Genomic DNA, 26,517 nt, shown 5'->3' on the forward strand with positions numbered 1-26,517 from the left:
TGAATGCTAGAGAATATTTTAGAAAGCTGTAAAAAAGATTGAAATTTTATAAAAATTTATTGAGTTGATTCAGTGGAGGGAGGTGGTAATGTTGGTGGAAACGATGAATGAGAGGAGGAGGAGAGAAGAAAGAGAGAAATGACTTTGCCGTGACTTCACGTCTCAGTTCGGCTGATTTTTTTTGCCCCAACACAAAATATAATAAATCTTATATTTAATCTTATAAATTAGATGATTATTATGACATGTAACAAATGTCACCCTAAATTATTGTTGGTTGTAGCTAGATGATATCTAATTGTTTTAAATTTTAGATTCTAAAATAAACCATATTTAAATATTAGCATTTAAATTAAACTTACAAGTATTATGATACACAAATTAAATAATAAGTACCATTGTTAAATTCCCTATAATAAAATAGAAGTACGTAACATTGTTTTGTAAACTATATAATTTTAATAAGTTGGTTACAAATAGGTTATAGATTAATTGATAGATTAATTGGTTACAAGTTAAATAGTGGGTACAAACTTAATTTATTTTTGGAAGATTTTATTACTAGAGCACATTGTTTCCAAAAATCTTAAAGAGAATATTCTAAATAATTATTTGATATCATCTAACTTACCATATTAATTTCTTTTATTAAATTATTCATAAAATAAAATCTTTTTATATCTAACTTGTAACATCCGTGAACCGGAATCCCGGTTTGGGAGTTGCATCGGTCGATGCAGATGGTGCATCGGTCGATGCAGATGGTGCATCGGTCGATGCATGTTCAATTCTGTGCGTTTGCGTTTTGGGTTAAAGAAAACCCTTAGATGCGAGTTTTTGTCTCATTCGTGGTTGTGTGGCCGTTTTTGAGAAAAAAGAAAGAGAGAAAAGTTGTTTCTAAGTGTTCTTGAGAATTCTGGGAGATTGGAGGCGTTCCTGTAGAGATCTGTAGCTGGGATCGTTGTAGGAGCTTCCTAGAGGCTTGTTCTTGTTTGTTTAAGGTTCAGATTCTTCTGTGGCAAAGGTAAGTGCATGACCATGGCTTATCTAAGCTAGAGATGTGAAACCCCAACCCTCAAATACACCAAAGAACTCCGACGACTTGCGTAAAACTCTCTAACCAAACCTGACCTGGAGGAAAGAGAAAAAAGGGGTGAGTTTTACTCAGTGAGAATGATCCCGCCTGTCCACAGGACCGTCAACACAAAACTAAGCACACCAGAAAACGCATACACAAGGTCTAAGAATAAGCTATCAACAAATCTCCTAATATCTCCAATAATCAAACATGCCTCCTCAACAACATATAACCTATATATTTCACTAAACACAACTCACATCTAAAACATCGAATCATGCCACCACACGATATCATATAATAACTCGTAACATATGCAGGCACCATTGACCATACATCTCTTACTCATGTTGACACAAATGGTCATACATCCACTTTACTCATGCAGATACTAATGGTCATACATCCTTTTTCCTTATGCAGACACTAATGGTCATACATCTACATATCAATATCAAACACTCACGTAACACATATCTGTCATTAATAGACATATCATCACTAATCAACCTATATCATACAAACAATCAAACAACTTATCCCTAAACCAAGCATAACACGATTACGGTCAAAATAGTTTGGTGTTCAAAATCAACAGATCACGCCCTCACCTGACTTTGAGCTGGTGAGAACTGGAAGGAAGAAGGATGGAGCAGCTAGCAACAATCTGAAACTTGCAGCAGAAGAAAAACAGTTCAACACGTAATAGGGTTTCTGGGTTTTGACAGAAGCAGATGATTCTTGACCGACAAGCAACCAACGCAGAAGCTAAGGGTTACCTTTTCCGGTGATAATGATAGCTCAGGTGGCTTCCCTAACACTCCTTCTATCTGTATCAACCGTCGAACTGACTTGAAATTGTAAGGTAACGCCGGAATTCTTCCACCAAAACCTCAAGTCGAAATTGAAAACTGATTCTGACACTTAGTTAATTTCTGGGTTCAGAAAACTGATTCTGACACTTAGTTTTTCACCAACTTGCAACTTGAACTGCGAATGAAGTGTACCTCGTAATAAAGAACCGAAAGTTGCTACTTCTTCCTTGCAGCAGGATCTATCCAATGACACCAAAAGCGTGATTTGGGTCCTTCAGATCTGACGGGAAACAGGTCATCAAAACCCTTACTTGACAATGTTTCTGAGTTTCTCTTCTTCACCAAAACCAACTGTGGAACCATAAATTACAATCTCAGTAACCAATAGAGGCATACTCAATGGAATAGACCATATACCCATGAAAGATATGCCTTACCTTAATGAAACCGGTGTTAGATGGTGGAAACGCGACGATCAGCTAAACTTCTCCGTTTCTCCGTTTTCTCGATGGGAACACACAATACTACCATATATGTAACCTCCAACTTCAACTATGGGGAATGATATTTTCTTATGATCTTCCAGGTTAAAATCAATGGACGTGATGACAAAAAGCTGCAGTGACGAGAACGAAGCTACGTACATATATGTACACTTAGGTTTTTTTCTTATTAGAGAAGTTGGGCTTTTATGGGCTGGATTTCTTTTCAACACAAACAGGACTTGGTCCACAACGTTGGATTGGGGTGTTACAAGAGATCTCTCTGGTTTGCTTGTTATGTGTTGTTAGGGTGGTTAGATTGTTATTTGGGACGTTGGGAACCTTTCTTGTAGCTTGGGATCGAGTTTCGTGGTTGCAGGAACGAAGATCCGGCAAGAAGCTTCGGAGGAAAACGATGCTCGGCATTGCATCGGTAGATGCACTTTGTGCGCCGGTCGATGCAGATGCGAGGACGGCGCGTAAACTCAGGGTTTTCATGTTATGTCGAGCATGCGTCGGTCGATGCATATCTTGCATTGGTCGATGCAAGTTAACCTTGCATCGGTTGACGCAGATCTTGCGTCGGTCGACGTAACCTCCACCTGGTGTCGGTTGATGCATGTTGCTATCGGTCGATGCAGAGTCCTGGTTTGTTATTGTTGATTGTTGAATGTTGTTTGATGGTTAGAGATGTCTCTATTGCTTGTGTGTATAGCCCAGTAGATGGGAGGATTGCCTTACTGAGTGTTTATAAAATACTCATGCATTGCAATATGTGTTTGTGGTGCAGGTAAAGGCAAAGTGTGATCGTGGAATCAAGGCAATGAAGAGGACGATGTTCTAGGGACTCGGTTTTATGTTGTCTGGCATTGCTAGGTTGCTAGAGTTGGGTTATTAAAACATTGCTAGGTTGTTGGTTCTATGATTCTTGTTGTTTTGGATATTGATTATGTTGGAATATGGTTATATTTTATTATTAGATTTTTATTGAATATTGGTTGGTTATTTCCGCTGTTGAATGTGTTTCTGGTTAGGTGGCTAGTGGGTATGGAACCACTAGATGTAGTTTATTTTATTATATTATATTTATTATTTATTATTATAAAAAAAAAGGGTCAGTCATTTTATTTTGGTATCAGAGCCCTTACGGTTCTAGGTTTGGGTTCACTAGGCTTTGTGCTGTAGATGTTTGGGATTGCATGTCTTGATTGATTATGTGAGTTAGTCAATTGTGTGTGGCATGGAGTCTTAGAACATCCTCTTCGAGCCGACAGTGTGATTCCACGGTGAGTTTGTGTTTTTGTGTTTTTGTGTTATGTTAAGATTGCTTGTTAGTCTCTGTTCTTGGAAGTGCAGTGGTTAAAGGTGTTTGAGTTGTTTGTCGTGGATAGGGACGTGGTCGTGGTCATGTTCGGGCGGGTCCCGAGGCCAGCGAGTGTGGGGTCCAGAGTTCCACGAGGAGGTACGTCAGAGGGTCGCAAGCGTATCAGGAGGGACCAGAGGGGGTTGGCCGGTGAGCGTACCGGGGGTGCTGGGAAAACAGAGGTGGGGTTGCAGCAGGTGTAGCCCAGGGTCAAGATGATCGCTTGGCGGATCTGTTGGCGTGCTGGTGGAGCGGTTACCGAAAGGGGTACCAGTGCATGCTCCAGTTGTACCGTATGTGGCGGGGTGCAGCCGAGGGCTGTGGATGTTGAGGAGTTTCCATCTTATGTTAGGAGGATGGAGCAGTTGTAGACGTTGGTGCGAGATTCTTCTCGAGAGGTATCGAGCCTAGAGAGGCAGATGGGCGGACATTTGTAGTTGGAGCAGATATTTTTGCAGCTTGTTGGGTAATCCAGTTGGATATTAGAAGTTGAGTGGGCAAGTGTAACATTGCAATGTTATACTTGGACCACAAGAGATACTTTTGGTCGGGGTGGTTAAGGATTGTTGCTCTTGAGGGGATGGTGATTCTCCTGAATACCGATAGCTCGAGGGGCTGGGGGCTCCGAGAGTGGCAGAGGGGATTATGTTCCCCTGAGGGGATGAGTAGTTCCCCTGATACCGAGATCTTGAGGATTGTGTTCCAAGAGTGAGACGGTATAACTCGAAGACGCTGGTCTGAGAGTGAGATCGGTATAGCTCGAAGGTTGCGACCTAAGGGTGGTGGATTTGGGAGCAAGCAATACCTAGGACGTGAGTATAAACAACCCGATTGAATATAGACCTCGAGAGATTGACGGTGGTTTAATCTCGGGTTTTAGATGTGTTGACCAATGGGTTAGGGTTTTATGAACCAGAGCGGTTATGAATGTGTGGCTGTTTCGCCAGGATTGTGAGGCCGGTAGTGCTGGAGTCCCGGGAAGGGGAGTTATAGCAGGTCTGAGCCGGGAAAGGCATGTTTGCCAGATACATAAGTTCATGAGAAGCCTTCATGGCAGGATAATCTAATCGTTGCGACGATGTTGGATTACGTTCATTGGAGATGGAGACAAGGCAAGAGGTTTGAGTTGGCGGCTTGCAAAGCATTTGACGCGGTGAATCATAATGTGCGAACGTATGGTACTTGTTTGTTTTATTACGTTCGTATTGATGATTTGCTGTGGAGAATTGCTAAGCGAAAAGCTAACTTTGTAATAAGCTATCTTGTGGAAGTTTTCCTAAGAAACAAGTTACTTGAGGTTCTTCGATGGACAAGAAGGTTGATATTCAGGTGGCGGTGAGCTGATGTCGGCATACTTGATTTTTTTGTTTAGTAGAGCTGAAGACGCAGCTAAAGGATTTGTTGAGCAGGGGACTCTTTTGTCTTATCACTTCACTGTGGGGAGCGTCGGTGTTCGTCAAGAAAAAGGATGGGAGTTTCAGGTTGTGCATTGATTATCGGGGTTTTAACCGGGTCACTGTGAAGAACAAGTACCCTCTTCCTAGGATCGATGAGTTGTTGGATCAGTTGAGGGGTGCTACTTGGTTCTCTAAGGTAGATCTGGCGTCGGGTTATCATCAGATACCGATAGATGAGGCATATGTGAGGAAGACTGCTTTCAGGATGAGGTATGGGCACTATGAGTTTGTGGTGATGCCTTTCGGGTTGACCAACGCGCCAGCAGCGTTTATGAGATTGATGAACAATGTGTTTCAGGAGTTTCTAGATGTGTCTATCATCATTTTCATCGACGACATCCTGGTTTATTCTAAGAGTCCTGAAGAGCATGCAGTGCATTTGAGGGCAGTTATGGAGAAGCTGCGGGAGCAGAAGTTGTTTGCTAAGTTGAGCAAGTGCAGTTTTTGGCAGCGTGAGATGGGCTTTCTGGGTCACATTGTTTCTGCAGAGGGGGTTTCTGTGGATCCAGAGAAGATTCAGGCTATCAGAGATTGGCCTAGACCACATAATGCTACAGAGATCAGGAGTTTTCTTGGTTTGGCAGGTTACTACAGGAGATTTGTGCAGGGGTTTGCAAGCAGAGCACGTCCTATGACTAAGTTGACAGGGAAGGATGTTCCTTTTGTCTGGTCAGAAGAGTGTGAGGAAGGCTTTGCAAGCCTGAAGGAGATGTTGACTACTGCACCAGTGTTGGCTTTGCCTGAGCAGGGAGAACCCTATGTGGTTTATACAGATGCATCTAGAGTTGGGTTGGGGTGTGTTCTGATGCAGCATGGGAAGGTGATTGCCTATGTTTCGCGGTAGTTGCGGGTGCATGAAGGCAACTATCCTACTCATGATTTGGAGATGGGTGTTGTAGTTTTTGCCCTGAAGATTTGGAGATCTTATCTTTATGGTGCAAAGGTACAGGTGTTTACAGATCATAAGAGCCTGAAGTATATATTCACTTAGCCTGAGTTGAATTTGAGACAGAGGCCTCTAAGGATGTGGATTCAGAGTATCAGGTCTCAGATAATGGTACTATCTTGGTGCACGGTCGGGTTTGCGTGCCCAAGGATGAGGAGTTGAGGCAGGAGATTCTGAGAGAGGCTCATGCGAGCAAGTTGTCTATTCATCCAGGAGCGACTAAGATGTACCGTGACCTCAAGAGGTACTATCATTGGGTCGGGATAAAGAAGGATGTGGCTAGTTGGATTTCGAAGTGTGATGTGTGTCAGCTGGTGAAGGCTGAGCATCAAGTTCCTGGCGGGTTACTGAAGAGTTTACCCATTCCTGAGTGGAAGTGGGATATGATCACCATGGATTTTGTGGTGGGATTGCCAGTGTCACGGACCTTTGATGCTATTTGGGTCATTGTGGACCGGTTGACTAAGTCAGCACATTTTCTGGCTATTAAGAAGGCTGATGGAGCAGCGGTCTTGGCTAAGAAGTATGTGAGGGAGATAGTCAGATTGCATGGGGTGCCAGCGAGCATTGTGTCTGACAGAGATTCTAAGTTCACTTCGGTGTTCTGGAAGGCATTTCAGGCAGAGATGGGCACTAAGGTGCATATGAGTACAGCTTATCATCCCCAGACAGATGGACAGTCTGAGAGGACGATCCAGACGCTGGAGGACTTGGTGAGGATGTGTGTGTTGGATTGGGGTGACCATTGGGCAGATCACCTGAACCTGGTAGAGTTTGCTTACAACAACAGTTATCAGGCGAGTATTAAGATGGCTCCTTATGAGGCTTTGTATGGGAGACCATGTCGTACACCATTATGCTGGACTCAGGTGGGGGAGAGGAGCATGTTTGGTGCTAGTTTTGTTCAGGAGACCTCAGAGAAGATTTGGGTTCTCAAGCTGAACATGAAGGAGGCTCAGGATAGGCAGAGGAGTTAGGCTGATAAGAGGAGGAGAGATCTTGAGTTTCAGGTAGGAGACAGAGTGTACCTCAAGATGGCTATGTTACGGGGTCCGAACAGGTCATTGTCAGAGACTAAGTTGAGTCCAAGGTATATGGGTCCATTCAGAGTGATTGAGCGGGTTGGACCAGTAGCATATAGATTGGAGTTACCTGAGGTGATGCGTGCATTCCATAAGGTTTTCCATGTGTCTATGTTGCGGAAGTGTCTCCGTGAGGGTGAGCAGGTGTTGGCTAAGATTCCTGAGGATCTTCAGCCTAACATGACTTTGGAGGCGAGACCAGTGAGGGTTCTCGAGAGGAGGATCAAGGAACTTCGGAAGAAGAAGATTCCTTTGATGAGAGTCCTGTGGGACTGTCATGGTGTTGAGGAGCAGACTTGGGAGCCTGAGGCAAAGATGAAGGCAAGGTTCAAGAAGTGGTATGAGAAGCAAGCCGCGAATTGAGCTTGTTTAGCCTGGTCCCATCTGTAATTCGTGGCTGGAGCGGGAATGGAGTATTCCAGCCCATCTCTCTTGTTACTCGGTCGCTTGGGGTGGTTGGTTGTGCGACTCAGTAACAAGATGAGGTGGTGTTCGGGGTACAAAGTTTCCGTGAGGCGGAGTTTTGGAGGAAAGTTTCCTGAAATAGAAGTTTCCAAAAGTGGAAAGTTTCCAAAAATGAAAAGTGCTAAATATGGAAAGTTTTACGGGAGTTGAAATTTGTCCATTTTAGCGGTGGAGAGCCTTGGAGGGGCTTGTGTGTGGCCTTAGTGGCGGACTTTTGAGTCAGTGTGCCGTGTGTGGCAGTCTTTTTAGACATTGTGTGGTCTTTGTGACGGGCTTTTTAGCCAAAGTGTCTTTGTGACGGTCCTCTTTAGGATATTTATTTGGCCTTGGTGGCGGTCCTCTTTAGAACATTTGTTTGGCCTTGGTGGCGGTCCTCTTTAGGACATTTGTTTGGCCTTGGTGGCAGTCCTCTTTAGGACATTTGTTTGGCCTTTGTGGCGGGCTGTTTAGCCAGAGTGTCTTTGTGACGGTCCCTCAGGACAGATGGTCTTTGTGACGGTCCTTCGGGACAGATGGTCTTTGTGACGGTCCTTCGGGACAGATGGTCTTTGTGACGGGCTTTTTAGCCAGAGTGTCTTTGTGACGGTCCTCTTTAGGACATTTGTTTGGCCTTGGTGGCGGTCGTCCTTAGGACATTTGTTTGGCCTTGGTGGCGGTCCTCTTTAGGACATTTGTTTGGCCTTGGTGGCAGTCCTCTTTAGGACATTTTTCTGGCCTTTGTGGCGGCCCTTGTGGCATGTATATGATCCTTGTGTGGTCATGTGGTATTCCAGTGAGGGGATATGTGGTTGGTAGGACATTGAGATGTTTTACGCGAGCCACGGGAAGGAAACCTGGATAGGGATAGGACTCAGACGTGTTCAGAATCGTTTGCTCGCGACTCTTGGGGGACTTAGGTTCTCCTAGTACTGCCATATTCAGAGACTTTGTGACTTGGGAATATGGTTGGTATATCGACTTCGGATGACGATCCGGGGGCGCGCTGTAGGGTGGCAACCCGAGAGACGAGTTGGATTTTCCTTATATATTATGGCATGCGGGTCTAGGCCCGATGAGGAGCCAACATTATGGCATGCAGACTTAGGTCTGATGAGGAGCCAATAAAAACTCAAGGTTTAGGCCTATGAGTAAAGGAAAGTCCAAAAGTCGAGAGCAAATGACGCCTGGAGCGTGAGTCTATCGCCTAGAGGTGACCTTCTGTGGATCAGTCGGAGGAGTGCGGGCCATGGAGACGGTTGCACGGGAGTCCTTGGCTGATGGTTGTTCGAGATTCGAGGACGAATCTAGTTTGGTGGGGGAGAATTGTAACATCCGTGAACCGGAATCCCGGTTTCGGAGTTGCATCGGTCGATGCAGATGGTGCATCGGTCGATGCATGTTCAATTCTGTGCGTTTTGACTTAAGTCAAACGCTGCGTTTTGGGTTAAGGAAAACCCTTAGATGCGAGTTTTTGTCTCATTCGTGGTTGTGTGGCCGTTTTTGAGAAAAGAGAAAGAAAGAAAAGTTGTTCCTGAGTGTTCTTGAGAATTATGGGAGATTGGAGGCGTTCCTGTAGAGATCTGTAGCTGGGATCGTTGTAGGAGCTTCCTAGAGGCTTGTTCTTGTTTGTTTAAGGTTCAGATTCTTCTGTGGCAAAGGTAAGTGCATGACCATGGCTTATCTAAGCTAGAGATCTCTCTGATTTGCTTATTATGTGTTGTTAGGCTGGTTAGATTGTTATTTGGGACGTTGGGAAGCTTTCTTGTGGCTTGGGATCAAGTTTCGTGGTTGCAGGAACGAAGATCCGGCGAGAAGCTTTGGAGGAAAATGATGCTCGGCATTGCCTCGGTCGATGCACTTTGTGCGCCGGTCGATGCAGATGCGAGGACGGCGCGTAAACTCTAGGGTTTTCGTGTTATGTCGAGCATGGGTTGGTCGATGCATATCTTGCATCGGTCGATGCAAGTTAACCTTGCATCGGTCGATGCAGATCTTGCGTCGGTCGACGCAACCTCCACCTGGTGTCGGTCGATGCATGTTGGTATCGGTCGATGCAGAGTCCTGGTTTGTTATGGTTGGTTGTTGAATGTTGTTTGATGGTTAGAGATGTCTCTATTGCTTGTGTGTATAGCCCAGTAGATGGGAGGATTGCCTTACTGAGTGTTTATAAAATACCCATGCATTGCAATATGTGTTTGTGGTGCAGGTAAAGGCAAAGTGTGATCGTGAAATCAAAGCAATGAAGAGGAGAATGTTCTAGATACTCGGTTTTATGTTGTCTGGCATCGCTAGGTTGCTAGAGTTGGGTCATTAAAACATTGCTAGGTTGCTGGTTCTATGATTCCTATTGTTTTGGATATTGATTATGTTGGAATATGGTTATATTTTTATTATTGGATTATTATTGAATATTGGTTGGTTATTTCCGCTGTTGAATGTGTTTGTGGTTAGGTGGCTAGTGGATATGGAACCACTAGCTGTAGTTTATTATATTATATTATATTTATTATTTATTATTATAAAAAAAAAGGTCGGTCGTTTCATAACTTAACATATTAATTTGTTAATTATCATTATACTTTACCTCTCATTTTTATATATGAGTCTATTTTATGAAACAAATAAATTATCATATTATTTATTATAATTAAAAAATAGTTTTATTTCTGGATATACCATAAGCCATAAGTTGAATTTTTAAAAACAAATATAAATGGTTCAATCTATAAAATATTCAAGTTTTAGTAATATTATTCTTTAAAAATAATATCTATTGAATTAAAAAATTTAATATAACAAAACGGAAGTACACAACATTGTTTTGTAGACTATATAATTTTAATAAGTTGGTTACAAATAGGTTATAGATTAATTGATAGATTAATTGGTTAGAAGTTAAATAGTGGGTAAAAACTTAATTTATTTTCGGAATATTTTATTACTAGAGCACATTGTTTCCAAAAATCTTAAAGAGAATATTCTAAAGAATCATTTGATATCATCTAACTTACCATATTAATTTCCTTTATTAAATTATGAGAATTTGTTAAAAATGCCCCTTTTGATATACCCCTTTTCAAAAATACCCTCTTTTCTGGCCATTTTTATTTATGCCCTCTTTTAATTTTTAATGACTATTTTACCCTTAGATGAAAATTATTTTATTCAATAAAAAGAAAACAAAATTTTCCCGCCAAAAAATTTCCGACATATTTTCCCGCCAAAAAATTTTCAAAAAAATTTTCCCGCCAAAATTTTTTTTGTCAAAAAACTTTTGATAAAAAATTTCGAAAAAAAAAAATTTTCCCGCCAAAATTTTTCCCGCCAAAAAAAATTTACAAGGTTTTTAAAAGGTTTTATAAGGTTTCTACCTTATAAAAGCCTTATAAACACCTTGTAAAGGCTTTTACAAGATTTTTTAAAGAGTTTTAAAAGGTTTTTTAAACAACTTGTAAACGCTTTTACAAGATTTTTAAAAGGTTTTTAAAAGGTTTTAAAAGATTTTTAAAAGGTTTTTAAAAGGTTTTCAAATGGTTTTTAAAAGGATTTTAAAAGGTTTTTAAACACCTTCTAAACCCTTTTACAATGTTTTTAAAAACCTTGTAAAAGTTTTTATAAAATTTTTAAAAGGTTTTTAAACACCTTTTAAATGCTTTTAAAAAGTTTTTAAAAGCGTTTACAAGGTGTTTAAAAACCTTTTAAAGCATTTACAAGCTTTTTAAAAGCATTTACAAGGTTTTTAAAAGCGTTTAAAAACCTTTTAAAAACCTTGTAAACGCTTTTAAAAGTTTTTTAAAAGCATTTACAAGGTTTTTAAAAGGTATAAATTTCAATATTTTTGGCGGGAAAATTTATCGATTTTGGCGGGAAATTTTTTTTTTTTGGCGGGAAAATATTTTCGATTTTGATGACTGTACATTCTTGCTGTCACTCAAAAAGGGTAATTTGGTCATTTTGTATGTAAAGAGGGGTAGTTTTAAAAATGGTCAACATGAAGGGGTATTTTTAAAAAGAGATATGGAAAAAGGGGCATTTTTGAGAATGCCCCTTAAATTATTTATCAAATAAAATATTTTGATATCTAACTTAACATATTAATTTGTTAATTATCATTATACTTTACCTCTCATTTTTATATGTGAGTCTATTTTATGAAACAAATAAATTATCATATTATTTATTATAATTAAAAAATAGTTTTATTTCTGGATATAGCATAAGTTGAATTTTTAAAAACAAATATAAATGGTTCAATCTATAAAAATTCAAGTTTTAGTAATATTATTCTTTAAAAATAATATCTATTGAATTAAAAAATTTACTGAGTAACGGGTCAAAATTTGAATATTTAAATTCAATTTCATACTTTTTTTTGTTGAATTTTATAATTTTATATAATATAGTAAACTTTAAATAATTTATTTGAAATATTTTTAAAATATTGAAACTTGATATAAAAATTAGAAACAATAAACACTCTAAATTGATTTGTTATAGCAATGTCAATAGTATATCACTATAAGACTATGTACAATGGTTGGAATTTTACAACACCCACTTTTTTCTTTTTAACACTCATCATCTTCTCTTTCTTCCACATCATAATTCAACACATACATTATTCTTATCCTCTACAATAGTTTTGTTTAATAAAATTACAACACCTTACCCCACCAATTTTATTTCATATTTTTCACTTTATTTGTGTTTATTTTTTGTGATCACATATTATTAATCATATGAGATTGTTGGGAGATTGATTTTGAAACTGTTGTTGGGATTTGGGTAGCTAAAATGATAATTAGAAGAATTTTGGGAATTGAAAGGGTTATTATTAGGATCCATTTAAAAACAAAAAGATGGGTAAAACAATAAACAAGAGTTTATGAAGGTTGATAGCAAAAATATAGTAGAAAAGATGAGTTTTTTTTTTGGTGTGTTCAAATTAAACAAAACAAGTCTCTATTTATAGAGAATGAAAAATGATGAATTTTGATATAAAAATATAAAAATCAAAATTTTCGGATTCTATAAGACAATTGATCTCAAATAATTGGGTTGGATAAAAAAAATATCTGAAATCTCACCATCCAATAAAAACACAACACATTTACTTATCTAAATATTATCCTACAATTAAAAAAAAAAACTTTTCGTTCAAAAAATAAAAAAAAAAATAAAAAAATAAACCAATATAAACGTGCCACGTGGCAAGCACAATCCACACTTTTGCGATTCAACTGCGTTGAATGGTTTCAACACCGTTCTCTCCACCTCAGCATTTTTCTTTTTCTCAACTCACCATTGTAAAGGTTCAACTGTTGAATAAATTATTCAACTGTTTAAAAACTCTCCATTGTAAGTAGTCTAATATGAAAGAATTAAAAAAAAACCAAATATATTAAAACAAAAAGTATAACAATATATTAAATTACTTATAATATAATAACTCGCTTTTTAAAAACTAAATTTACAAAATTACTCATATCCCCTATATAATAAAACAGAAGTACACAAAATTATTTTGTAGACTATATAATTTTAATAAGTTGGTTACAAATAGGTTATAGATTAATTGATAGATTAATTGGTTACAAGTTAAATAGTGGGTACAAACTTAATTTATTTTCGGAAGATTTTATTACTAGAGCACATTGTTTCTAAAAATCTTAAAGAGAATATTCTAAAGAATCATTTGATATCATCTAACTTACCATATTAATTTCCTTTATTAAATTATTCATCAAATAAAATCTTTTGATATCTAACTTAACATATTAATTTGTTAATTATCATTATACTTTACCTCTCATTTTTATATATGAGTCTATTTTATGAAACAAATAAATTATCATATTATTTATTATAATTAAAAAATAGTTTTATTTCTGGATATACCATAAGTTGAATTTTTAAAAACAAATATAAATGGTTCAATCTATAAAATATTCAAATTTTAGTAATATTATTTTTAAAAAATAATATCTATTGAATTAAAAAATTTACTGAGTAACAGGTCAAAATTTGAATATTTACATTCAATTTCATACTTTTTGTTGAATTTTATAATTTTATATAATATAGTAAAATTTAAATAATTTATTTTGAAATATTTTTAAAATATTGAAACTTGATATAAAAGTTAGAAACTATAAACACTATAAATTGATTTGTTATAGCAATGTCAATAATATATCACTATAATATGAAAGAGTTTTAAAAAACCAAGTATATTAAAACAAAAAGTATAACAATATATTAAAGTACTCATAATATAATAACTCGTTTTTAAAAACTAAATTTACAAAATTATGTCTTATAATGAAATTTATGATGTAGAATATACATTGTTGAAATAACTTCACATATATAAACTAATACAACATATTAAAATTTTATTTTAAAATAGAAAATGTACAAAAATTTGTAGAAAATAAAATTTAACCAGTGTTATAGCATATGTACTTATCTAGAATCATTAACAATATAAAACTTACAAAATATGTGTCTTTTTCAATCAATCATATTTAGCATATGATTTTATTGCATAATATTTTATCCATAAAAGCTTTTAAAAACAATAACATAAATTATATTTTATATAAAAATTATAATATAAATAAAATAAATTTCAATCCGTACTCTAGCACGGGTCTTAATCTAGTAACAAGTATTATGATTCAATCTTAGACTAGAATTATTACAAGTGTTGTAATAAAGTCAAAAATATGGTTTCCAAAAATATTGTACTCAGATCCTTTTTTTTTAACATATTGTTTATTTTAATTTTTGATCTTATACTTATCTAATCTTGATCAAAAGATCCCTTTTTAAAAAACAGGTCATGTAATTTGTGTTTTTATTTTTTTTGCAAATAGCATTAGGATTTTACATAATTAATAATTTTAATTGGTTATCACTTTTGAAAATATAGTATCATTACTTTATATATTATAATAGTTTTCATGATTAAAAATGTAAATGACATTAAATAACAAAATATATGATCATCTTTTATTTCCTAAATTATAGTAAACCAAAAATTTTGTGCCGCGATGTATTGCATGTTAATTAGTATCCACATTTAGACCTATTAATTAAACTAAAGTGTGTTGGACGGATGCGACTACAAGTCTAAATATTTCAAGAAATATATATATATATATATATATATATTCTACCGTAAAATAGTTTTCAGTGGGTTAAAAATCTTTAAATCCGTTGCGGGATGGATCTAGCGTGACGGGTTTGAACTATTAAACCAACACTAAAACTTTTAACTTATTTCTTACATTATATATTTATAACTATAGTTTGGGATGAACTAAGTTACAAATTATATCCATATTTATTATAGAAATTACAAAATATACCAACACGTGACAGAAAAATGAATATTATACCGCTCCAACTAAGACTTTAAAAATTGTAAAAAATATATATTAAAAACATAATATGATTAAATCGTCCCGCGGTGTACCGCGGGTTCAATCCTAGTTTACTTAAAAAGGCTATCAATGAATCTAATTTATTTAGTTTTCAAAAAATGAATTCTAGAGAATATTTTAGAAAGCTGTAAAAAAGATTGAAATTTTATATTATTTTGTGTCATGACAAAAAAATGAAATCAGTTCAAATAGACAAATATATATAGATTTCAAAAGATACAAATATTCAAAGAAACACAACTTTACAATGAATAATTGCACCTTTACAAAAATAAAACGGTTATAATGTACAATCGCAACTTTTCGTAAAATACACAATTTAATATAGATTTTTAAAAAAAATTATTCAAAAGTACAATTGAAAAAAACACAACTTTTGGTGGCATTAATTCGGATTGCTATTATATATAGATTAGGTATCAATAGGTGGTAAAAATTGTATTAACAATAAACAAATAAAAGAATTGTACATTTGGATGGATTAACACATTTGACAAAACATCTCAAGCATTTTAGGTAATTTGCGTAAAATAACAGATGGTGTGTTATTCAATCATGTATTTTAGAAGAAAGTCTAATGAAATTCAATATTATTAAACTTGTGATTTTCAAATCACTAGAAAAATAAACGAGTGAAATTAAAGCAGCATGATCACAAAACTAACTAAAAAGCATGAAAGAATAATTATTTTGAATCTGTTGGAGAAATTTTACTTGATTGGAATTACATGATACGGCTTTAATTTAAGCCCATGCATTTAAATGTCTACCAATCAAACCTTTCATAAGCTAGGACGTCCTTCAAAGTTCAAACTTCAAAGACATGAGACTCTCACAATGATTGGGATAATAGTGGATATATTTTTCTTTAGTGTAATTACATCTGAAGACCGTCTTTTCTTCTCGACATGTGATCCTCCTTGTACTGTTTCTCTCTGGATCATAGTACAAAACATAAATTGCTTGAGCCAGTGTTTGATCAGTACTATAAATAAACTCACAACCATCATGAGTGACGCCTCTCAGCCGCCACAAAGAATATCCCCACGGGCGACATAGATGAATACTTGGCAAAGACAGAGGAAATTTTCTTTGCGACCATTTATGTTTCTCTTTATCCTCCAAAACCCAAAATCTTATGCAAGAAGAGCTAGTGGCGGATCCAGGAGAGTTTTGAACCTGGGCACATATTATTAATATATCTAAAACTTAATACATAAGTATACGATAAAAATATGCAGCAAAAAGGTCAAAAAAACGGTAAATGGTGGCATCGAACACCCCACTTGCCGTTTAAACTAACAATAATTACTACCCCACCTACTTACACTGTAGATCCACCACTGAGAAGAGCACAAACATACCCATGCTAATTTTCCTTTGTAGTTGATGAAAAGATTGCTAAGTTCATCATTAGCTGATTTTTTTATTACGTTGAACTTTTCGTACCTCACATCAAAGCTCAACGATTTCTTCCGTTTTAAAAGTACCATCGACTGTAAAACGTATGCTCCCTTCATAATACACATGCCCGTTGATGCATATACCTTTTATTCCCGTGGTGCTTGTAGATTCATGGTAAAGGCTATTTTGAGGCACTCTCCATGATTCTTGAGGTCCCAATGTAAAAACAAGAGGATCTTGGTATCCACATACTGAGACTTTGTACGAAGACTTTGATGCATACGAAGACTTTGTACTTGTGCTCGACTGGATCATATCCTAAAAAACTACTTACACATGCGACTTTTGGTTCGGGTAAGTTAACATGTTGTCTCGTGGTTGAATTCCAAACTACAATATTCCCATCAAAATCTCTCAAGCATATCAAGCCATGGACTGATTGTTCGGACCCTTCGTAATAATCAAATCTGGGAGCATTTATCTCATAACTTTCCACATACGGATTAAATGTTTTGTCCGGATGCTCAAGTTGGGGAATTGAGTTGAAGAGACGCTTTTCACCTTTTTCCACGCAGACTAAAATACACAACCGTGTTGAAGAGTGCCGACTCGTGAAAGAGCTGATGAAATCTGGACGAGTGGTGATGGATAACCATAGCTTCGAGACACAACGGAACCTCGCAGCAGATTTAGCAGGCAGCCTCAAGAGTATATCATGGATCAGATCAATAGGAATCATGTCGAGAACCTTAAGAAAACTCTCATACACTTTAGATTGTATACTTATTTCTCTCTATCCTCCGCTTCTTTTCTCCTCTAGATATTTTTTTTTTTTTTTTTTTTTTTTTTTTTTTTTTTTTTTTAACATACCTTTCATTAAGGGAAACGTTTACATAGTACCTCCCAACGAGAAGGACCTACAATAACAAGGAAACATAATTACAAACACAGAAACTTGGCTAAAAAAATACATCAAACCAAGTTATCAAAAGGGTAGGAGCTGGAGGGGTGATCCGCTGAGCCATGGTAAGAGGATATAGTTTAGTCCGGAGGAGTTGTTTTATCTCTTGCAGAATAACGGAAGCAGGACGAGCAGTTGCAGTGTGAAGTCTAGAGTTACGCTCTTTCCATATACAATATACTGTAGCTTGGAAAGCAAGACGTAAAATCAGAGCTATGTTCTTGTCCCTTGATGGACTCTTTAACCAAATAAGAGCATTTTCAAAGGCCTGAGGAGGAGAGACGCCAGCCCTTGAGGTGAAATATCTCCAAATTTCCGCTCCATAAGGACAGTTGAAGAAGAGATGTTGTCTTGTCTCATCCTGCAGGTTGCAGAGGAGACATGTCGAGGGAACCTGAAGCCCCCAGCTTATGAGCCTATCCCTTGTGAGCAATCTGTGTCGGGCATTCAACCAGGAAATGAAGGCATGCTTTGGGATCCGACCTTTGAACCAAACCGACTTAAACCATTCCACTCGTTGACCTGTAGGATATAGATAGTCCCACGTTTTTGCTGTTGAGAACACATTTGAGGGCTGACTGTCACCCACTTTCCATAGGTAGCAATCATCAGGAGCATCAGACTGAACATTAACAATTGAGGGCAAAGGAAGGCAAGCTTTTACCAACTGAACAATGGGGTTGCGGCTGTGACTAGCCGAGATCCACCAATGACCATTTTGCAAAGCCTCTCTGACTACAGCATCCCTTGGGAGACCCGTTCGACTGGGACCAAGATCACTAGTAATGTCGATCAATGGACCCAACCCTGTCCAGTTTTCATTCCAAAAACTGCAGGTCTCGCCAGATCCAATCTCACAGACTATAAATGGTCTCGCTAGAGGTCTAAGCTTGCAGAGGCACTTCCATATCCAACTTCCTGATGTCGTGTAGTTGAGATCCCAGAAACATTGTGAGCCTATAAATATCCTTCGGCGACCCACTAGGTTTTTTCCTTTTTTACCAGAATTTTTTTTACAAGATATTAAACCAATAGAATTAGTCTTAAATATCAAGATAACTAAATAATTTATTTAACAAAAATTTTATTGGAGACAAAATATCAATTGTATTTAATTCGTAAGTAAAACACACAAAATTTGCAAATGCCCCAAGAAGAAAAGAGTTTTAAAAGACTTATTTTTTACTACATATAGATAAGAATGTTATCAAAATTTTGTTTTTGTTTATTTTATAAATTGTAACACATTTAAAATTAGTTATTAATTGTGAGAACTTTTATTTAATTATGAGGGAAATTTTATTCAATTTTATTTTGAAATTTCCATTTATTTTTCTTTACTAATTATATTTTGTTAAATTAATAATTTCTAAGTATATCTATGTGTAGTCAATTAGGTTTTGGCATGTATTTTTCTTTTAATCTAGGGTGAATTACTCAAACCCTAAACCCTAAACCCTAAACCCTAAACCAACTTTTGGATAACATTTGAGTAATTCTAACTTTAAGGGTGAATTACTCAAATGTTACTCATTTTACGTAATATTACCAGAATCTACAAAAAGCTTTTTTATTACTAGAATGTTTCTGGTATTTTCAAAATACCCAGCGTGCCCCTGTTTTATGTTACCGGAAAAATGTAATTACAAAAATGCCATTGCCATGTCAGACGCCACGTCAGAAATCGCTGACGGGTAACCATAACTCAGCCGTAACGCATTACATAGTATGTTGCAGGTGAGTTATAGGTATGTTGCGGCTAAGTTATCGGAAAAACATTTGAGTAAGAGCGGACGGCTGACTTATTAAAATCTGGCTGAGTTATGCGCATAAGTCAGCCAAGGGTTACGGCTGACTTATTAAATCTGGCTGAGTTATGCGCATAACTCAGCTGTAGTTACGGCTGAGTTTTCACCCGATGGTTGAGTTGTCAAAATTTTGGCTGAGTTATCACAACGACACGGCTGAGTTGTCAAAATTTTGGCTGAGTTATCACAACGACACGGCTGAGTTAATATTTTTCGCCTGGCTGAGTTATGAAAAACGGCTGACTTATGAGATGTTGTTACGGCTGAGTTATGGTAAAAAACTATAACTCAGCCGTCATAGGCTGACTTATCGACAACTCAGCCGTTTGACGGCTGACTTATTAGCAAAATATTAATTACTAGAATGTTATTCAGTTACGGCTGACTTATCAAACGATACGGCTGAGTTACATATTTTCAGTTGATGAAACGGCTGAGTTTGGAAGCAATATTTTTTGCTTTTTAATTACTGTAATGTTTTTCATGTTGTGGCTGAGTTACATTGTTAACTAAACTTCTTTGTTACATTGCAAATTAAAAAATTAACTACATGCATGCCATAATATTTAAAATCTTATCATATTTAGGTCTATGTCTATTTTCATTTCAAATGATAATAAAAAATAATAATTTAGGAGAAATAAAATAACTAACTAAAAAAGTTATTAAACAAAAAAAAAAACAGTAAACATTATTTTCTTGATATATGAATTAAATAAAAACGAAAAAATAATTTTTTTGTATTATATAACTCGATTTTCGTTTTTTAATTAAAAAAAATAGATAACTCAACTTATTACATCTTTAACTCATGAAAATTTCCATGATCTTGAATAATCTTTTGAGTTAACAATTTTACAAAGGATATACCTCAAACTTGTACATCAACCATAACACATGATTATTCAAACTCAACTTCAAAAGAATTAGTTTTGTTAGTGATTGGTAACATTTTTGAATAAAATTTAGGTCTATGTCTATTTTCATTTCAAATAATAATAAAAAATATTAATTTAGGAGAAATAAAATAACTAATTAAAAAGTTATTAAATAAAAGAAAAACAGTAAAAATTATTTTTCTCCTAAATTATTTGAATTAAATAAAAACGAAAAAAAATAATTTTTTGTATTATATAAATGAATTTTCGTTTTTTTTAATTAAAAAAATAGATAACTCAACTTACCACATCTTTAACTCATAAAAATTTTCATGATGTTGAATAATCTTTTGAGTTAACAATTTTACAAAGGATATACCTCAAACTTGTACATCAACCATAACACATGATTATTCAAACTCAACTTCAAAAAAATTAGTTTTGTTAGTGACTGGTAACATTTTTGAATAAAATTTAGGTCTATGTCTATTTTTATTTCAAATAATAATAAAAAATAATAATTTAGGAGAAATAAAATAACTAATTAAAAAAATTATTAAATAAAAGAAAAACAGTAAAAATTATTTTTCTCCTAAATTATATGAATTAAATAAAAACGAAAAAAATAATTTTTATATTATATAACTGAATTTTTGTTTTTTTTTAATTTTAAAATGGTTATCATATTAGTATATCCAAATTACCACCTTAAACCAAACATAATATAACCAAAACCAAATTGTTATATTAAAACCCATAATGTTGGAAATATGAACCCTACACCTCAAACCCTAACCCTAACCCTAACCCTAACCCCTAAATGTCATGTTTTGAATGTATTACACATTTCATCAGACTGTGTAAAAATCAATCTTTGTCTATAATTATTACTTTTTATTGCTTATAATGATTGTAATATTCATTTTTTCATTCTATATTTTAATTTTGAGTTATAATAATTCTAATTTACAAATATTTCATAAGTCAGTCGTTTATGTCGATAACTCAGCCATATCAGTCAAATGTTTGAGAAATACTTTTATTAAAAAAAAATTAAAAAAAAATTAAATTCAAATTTTGAATTCCTTTTAAATAAAAAATCGCTAAAATCTCATTTATTACGTGTGTGGTTCTTAACAATAAACATAATTATTGTTTGTGTCTTCCCAACAACACTTTTTGTATTTTCGAGAAGCTATATAATAAAGTAATATATTTGTTGCATAACTCAGCCATAACTTTACCATAACTCAGCCAACCCTCAAATTAGAATGACTAAATAACCGACCAAACTGAACTGAAGCGGAAACTATTTTTCCATTATTTTCGGTTAATTACGGTTATATTCGGCTTGCTATCGGTTATATTAATTTAATCCACCTAATTTGGATAACATTTGGATTATTTATGGTTATATATTCATCTAACCGATCCATAACCGGAAATAACCGAAAAGCAATTTCAAAAATTTTTAAATTTTCAAATGGTTATCATATTAGTATATCCAAATTACCACCTTAAACGAAACACAATTTAACCAAAACCAAACTGTTATATTAAAACCCATAATGCTGGAAATATGAACCCTACACCTCAAACCCTAACTCTAATCCTAACCCTAACCCCTAAATGTCATGTTTTGAATGTTTTACACATTTTGATTAGACTGTGTAAAAATCAATCTTTGTCTATAATTATTACTTTTTATTGCTTATAATGATTGTAATATTCATTTTTCATTCTATATTTTAATTTTAAATTATAATAATTCTAATTTACAAATATTTCATAAGTCAGCCATTTATGTCTGATAACTCAGCCATATCAGTCAATTGTTTGAGAAAAATTAATGATTTTTCGCAATTACCCAACAACACTTTTTGTAATATCGAGAGACGTTTTAGTTAGATAATTTATTAGGAATCTGACAGAACAAAAGACCCAGAAAAGAAAGAAGAATATGTACTAATATCTCATAACTCCGTAATTCATAACTCAGCCGTGTGAAGTATAAAACTCAGCCGTAACTTAACCATAAATCAGCCATAACTTTGAAAATAGACAAATTAATGTTTTACATACCCAAGTACAATTTATCTAGAATTGAGCATAGTCACAAACTATCTTTAAACAGTGTAAACGTGATGGTATAATAATAATGTGCAAAAAAACCAAAGCAAAAAAAAAAAAGAAAATACAAAATACGAGTACAAAAATTGATTAAATTAAGTTCATATGCAAAACTTGAATTCAAAACTTTGGTGAGTGGAGTTGCCGGGAAACAAATCGTTTGAACTTCTTAGAAGATTTCTTGTCTTTGCCATCACCTATGTCCTTGTTACCTCCTAAGAACCTCTCTCTCTTCATCATCTTCTCCCCTTCTCTTCTACCTACCTCCTGATTCTTTCATATTCTATAACATAAATTGCCACACACAAAAAACAGATATTTCAGTAACTAATTGAAGTTAAAAGCAATAACATCTAAACCTTCTTACATGTATCGTAGCACTTTTACTACTACATGTAACATAAAATATCTAAGCTTTCACAAGCTCCTCACGCTTACCAAGTTCTGCAAACGTCTTCACCACTTCGTTCTCTTCCTCCATTTTCAATACCCACCGACAAATTCACTATCTCCTGGACCTCAAAGACTGTAAGTGTATCAAACGGTGTCAAGAAAAATCGCGTCTATAATCCAACAAAGTTCATTAAAAAAAAACAGAAATGAGATCTACAGAAGAAACAGATTTAAAAAACCGATCGATCTCCGGGCTCATAGAAGCAGGAAGATGAACGTACCGATTAGAGAAAAAACAAGTAACAATAGTAGTAGTAACAAAGAATGAACGAATAGTAACAGAGTAATCGAATCAAGTAACAGAGAAACACAAGATCGGAACAGATCCGTCGAGGATGATCACTCGGAGTCCGATCTCGGCGTGTAACAGACCTTGGAATCAACAACTTCCCCGTATTGAGAGAACGCTGTCTCAAGAGCTCTGTCATCGGTGGCCCAGGCTAGACCTCCAACGAAGCACCGGAACTGAACATCTACGGACGCCATTGAAAGATATTGAGAAAGAAGAAGAAGATCTAGGGTCTAACAGTGAGGGACGAAAGAGATTTGTGAAGAATGAAGAAGACGAAGTCTCCAATTTATTATGGGGGTGAGGGAGGCTGAGATGATGACTAACTCAAGGTTAAGATATTTTCTAGGGTTTAGTGAAAGATTGGTTTAACTATGGTTAGATGTGTGGGTTACTCACAAAAAAAATAATTATAATAAACCAACTTTTGGATAACATTTGAGTAATTCTAACTTTAATCTATGATTTAATTGCTAAAAATGTATTTATTGTTGTATTGTATTATATTAAAAAGAATGAAAGAATGACATAGTGTCGGGACAGAGTTAAACTTATTAAAGGACCTTGCTAAGGAAGTTGGAGGTGCGGACAGAGTGATGGGAAGCCTCAGACCACCTCCTAGGCGAGTAGACCAAATGATTGCTTGGACTGCTCCTTCGGATGGTTGGATGAAGATGAACTGGCAAGTATCATGAGTGATACGTCTTAGCCGCAAAGAAACTTCACGTCGACGAATACTTGGAAAAGGCAGACGAAATTTTCTAGGCGACCATTCTTGTTTCTCTTTATCCTCCAAAACTCAAAATCTTATACAAGAAGAGCTCGAACAGACCCATGCTAATTTTCCTTTGTAGTTGATCAAAAGATTGCTAATTTTATCATCAGCTGGTTTTTGTATCGCGTTGAACTTTTCGTACCTCACATCCAAGCTCATAACGATTTCTTCCATTTTAAAAGTAGCATCGACTATAAAACGTATGCTCGCTTCATAATACAAATGCCCGTTGATATATATACCTTTTGTTCTCGTGGTGCTTCTAAAGACATGGTTAAGGCTATTTTGGGGCACTCTCCATGATTCTTGAGGTCCCAATGTAAAAAAAAAAACAAGAGGATCTCGGTATCCATAGACTGAGATGCCCAAGACTTTGTACTTGTCCTCGACTGGATCATATCCTAAAAAGCTAATGGTGGACCTTTTGTCTCGTGGTAAGTTAATCAATGATTCAGACCTTTTGTAAAAAATAAAATCTGGGAGCATTTATCTCATAACTTTCCACATGCGGATTAGTTCTGTCCGGATGCTCATGTTGGGGAATTGAGCTGAAGAGACTCTTGTCCTTTTTTTTTTTAACGCAAACTAAAAGACACAACCGTGTGTGGAAGAACGACTCGTGAACAAGCTGATGAAATCTGGACGAAATGGCTCGTGAACAAGTTGATGAAATCTGGACGAAATGGATGAACATATCTTTGAGACGGAACGAAACCTCGCAGCAGATTTAGCAGGGACCAGGCAGTCTCAAGAGTATCTCATGGATCAGATCAATAGGAATCATGTCGAGAAACGTATGAAAGCTCTCATCTTCTTTAGATTGTACACTTTCTCTATCTTCCGCCTCTTCTTCTCCTCTATCCATTGGCGGCGACCCACTAGGTTTTTTTGTTTTTAACCCTAATTTTTTTTTTTTTATTTTGTCTCGGTCTCTCTCCCATCGTCATATTAATACAAAAAATTGTTGCCAAAAAGGAAAAACAAAAAAAAACTAACATAAAAACCTCTTGAGTCAGTCAGAGGCTTTTGAGTTTTAGTACGCTTTCCAAAACTGCAAAGAAGAGCAAGCTTGGCTTAGAAAAATCCATATGACTTTGTGTGTATTGCTTTTCGCAGAGATGTGTTGAGCGGATCAAGAAATTTTTTTTTAGGGAGTCATACTATATTGTAAAAAAATTTTTTTGATGAAAACTATATATATAGTAACATTATGAAGTAACTGAAAATACACATATAAAAAAGTCTACAAAAAACTTTTAACTAAAACAATAACAAAAATATATAAAAAAAAATAATAAGAAAAGTGGTGGGTGGCCTAAATAACATAAACAAAACAGGAAAAAGAAATATATCATTGCTTCAACATAGATTTGAACTCACATTACGGGGGTCAATTACGTGATTGTCAAGTAACTCTACCAAAATTAACAATGAATACATGGTAATATTTTTGATTTTTATATTTTATGGGGGGTCATCTGACCCCATTCATGTGAACGTAGATCCGCCCTTGTGTTGAGTTATCAAAGGAAGAGAGCAAAAGAGCTTAAGAGATTTTGGTAGAGATTAATATAAGACTAATTTATCAGACCAACAAAAAACCAATTTTGTGCCAAAGGAAGAAGAAGCTCTTCACCATTTTTGTTTTCAATGTGTCACGGTTTTGGTGAGCATATTAGATAATTTTTAATATATGTTAGTGTAAGTGTGCGATCATGTATATGCTCTCTCCATTTCAAATGGATTTATAATTGAATCGATTGGTTTTACTTTTACAAATTCTCAAACCAGAAGCAATTAATCAAAAGGAAAAAAAAAAAGTTGTAACTTTCTTACAAGTGAATCTTACAAAACGAAGCAAAGAGATCTTAACCCTACAAAACAAAAAGAAAAGTGATATAACTGAACCCAAGAAGAATCATATATAATCATCAGACTAAAATAACAAAGAGAATATGTAGTAGATATCATAAAAACATAACATAATCTATATAATAATAGCAATCTGAATAAATGCGAAGAACAGTTGCATCTTTTCATTGTGACTTTTCATTAAAAAAAATTCAGTTGCATCTTTTCATCGTGACTTTTCAATAAAAAAAATAGTGAAAATATACCAGTTTGACACCAATTTGGCAATTAATTGCTAGATTAACACTACATCCTATCCAATAACTAGAATGACATAAATTTTAGGTAAAAAGACTAAAAACCCAGATTTTTTTATTTTTATTTTTTAGAAAAACGAAAAACTAAACAAATAATAGTATGAAATATTTTGATTTTAAAAAACAATAAATGAAAAAATAAAATGATGAAAATATGATGTTTATTTTTTAAGTATAATTTACAAAAATAAATTATGATTTAAAATATAATGTATAAAAAAATCAAATAATTGTTTACAAAACATTATGTATAAAGATATGATTTAAAAATATGAATTTTAATATTATATAGTTTAAATAAGTTAAAATATATGTATGAAATTATAACTAAAAAATAATATATATCAATATTAAAATAATATTTATGAAAATATAAGATAATATATAAAAATATGATGTTAAGTTTTTAATGTATAAAATATGCTTTAAATATATGAGTTTAAAAATACCGTTCATTACATGATTTATAAAAAATCTAATTAATAAAAATATGACTGAAAAAAATCTCACTTAAAACAAATCTGTTGTCACTATAT

The 26,517-nt window shown here is 34.8% G+C and overlaps 1 protein-coding gene, 1 long non-coding RNA gene and 1 pseudogene across 2 annotated transcripts; all 3 read right to left on the reverse strand.

The window, feature by feature from the left end:
- Window positions 1–1,476: 1,476 nt before the first annotated feature.
- On the reverse strand, window positions 1,477–24,678 carry LOC147944141 (putative F-box protein At4g21240; annotated as a pseudogene).
- Window positions 17,409–19,014, reverse strand: LOC147944142 (uncharacterized). The gene is made up of 3 exons (XM_087452062.1): window positions 19,011–19,014; window positions 17,498–18,473; window positions 17,409–17,436 (listed from the first exon to the last, which is right to left on the reverse strand). The coding sequence occupies exons 1-3, from the start codon at window positions 19,012–19,014 to the stop codon at window positions 17,409–17,411; spliced, it is 1,008 nt and encodes a 335-aa protein (XP_087308188.1).
- Window positions 22,191–23,373, reverse strand: LOC147944143 (uncharacterized). The gene is made up of 3 exons (XR_015558502.1): window positions 23,122–23,373; window positions 22,735–22,822; window positions 22,191–22,579 (listed from the first exon to the last, which is right to left on the reverse strand). It is a non-coding gene; the product is annotated as an uncharacterized LOC147944143 (long non-coding RNA).
- Window positions 24,679–26,517: the final 1,839 nt, after the last annotated feature.

Source organism: Camelina sativa, chromosome 5 (assembly GCF_030686135.1).
Source record: "Camelina sativa cultivar CO46 ecotype springtype chromosome 5, ASM3068613v1".
NCBI classification, from domain to species: Eukaryota; Viridiplantae; Streptophyta; class Magnoliopsida; order Brassicales; family Brassicaceae; genus Camelina; species Camelina sativa.

What these genes read in the sequence shown, in the direction of transcription:
- LOC147944142 (XM_087452062.1), bottom strand. An exon ending in CCTACCCTTTTGATAACTTG is followed by an intron (nt 17,437 to 17,497) that starts GTTTGATGTATT and finishes TTGTTATTGTAG; the next exon opens with GTCCTTCTCGTTGGGAGGTA.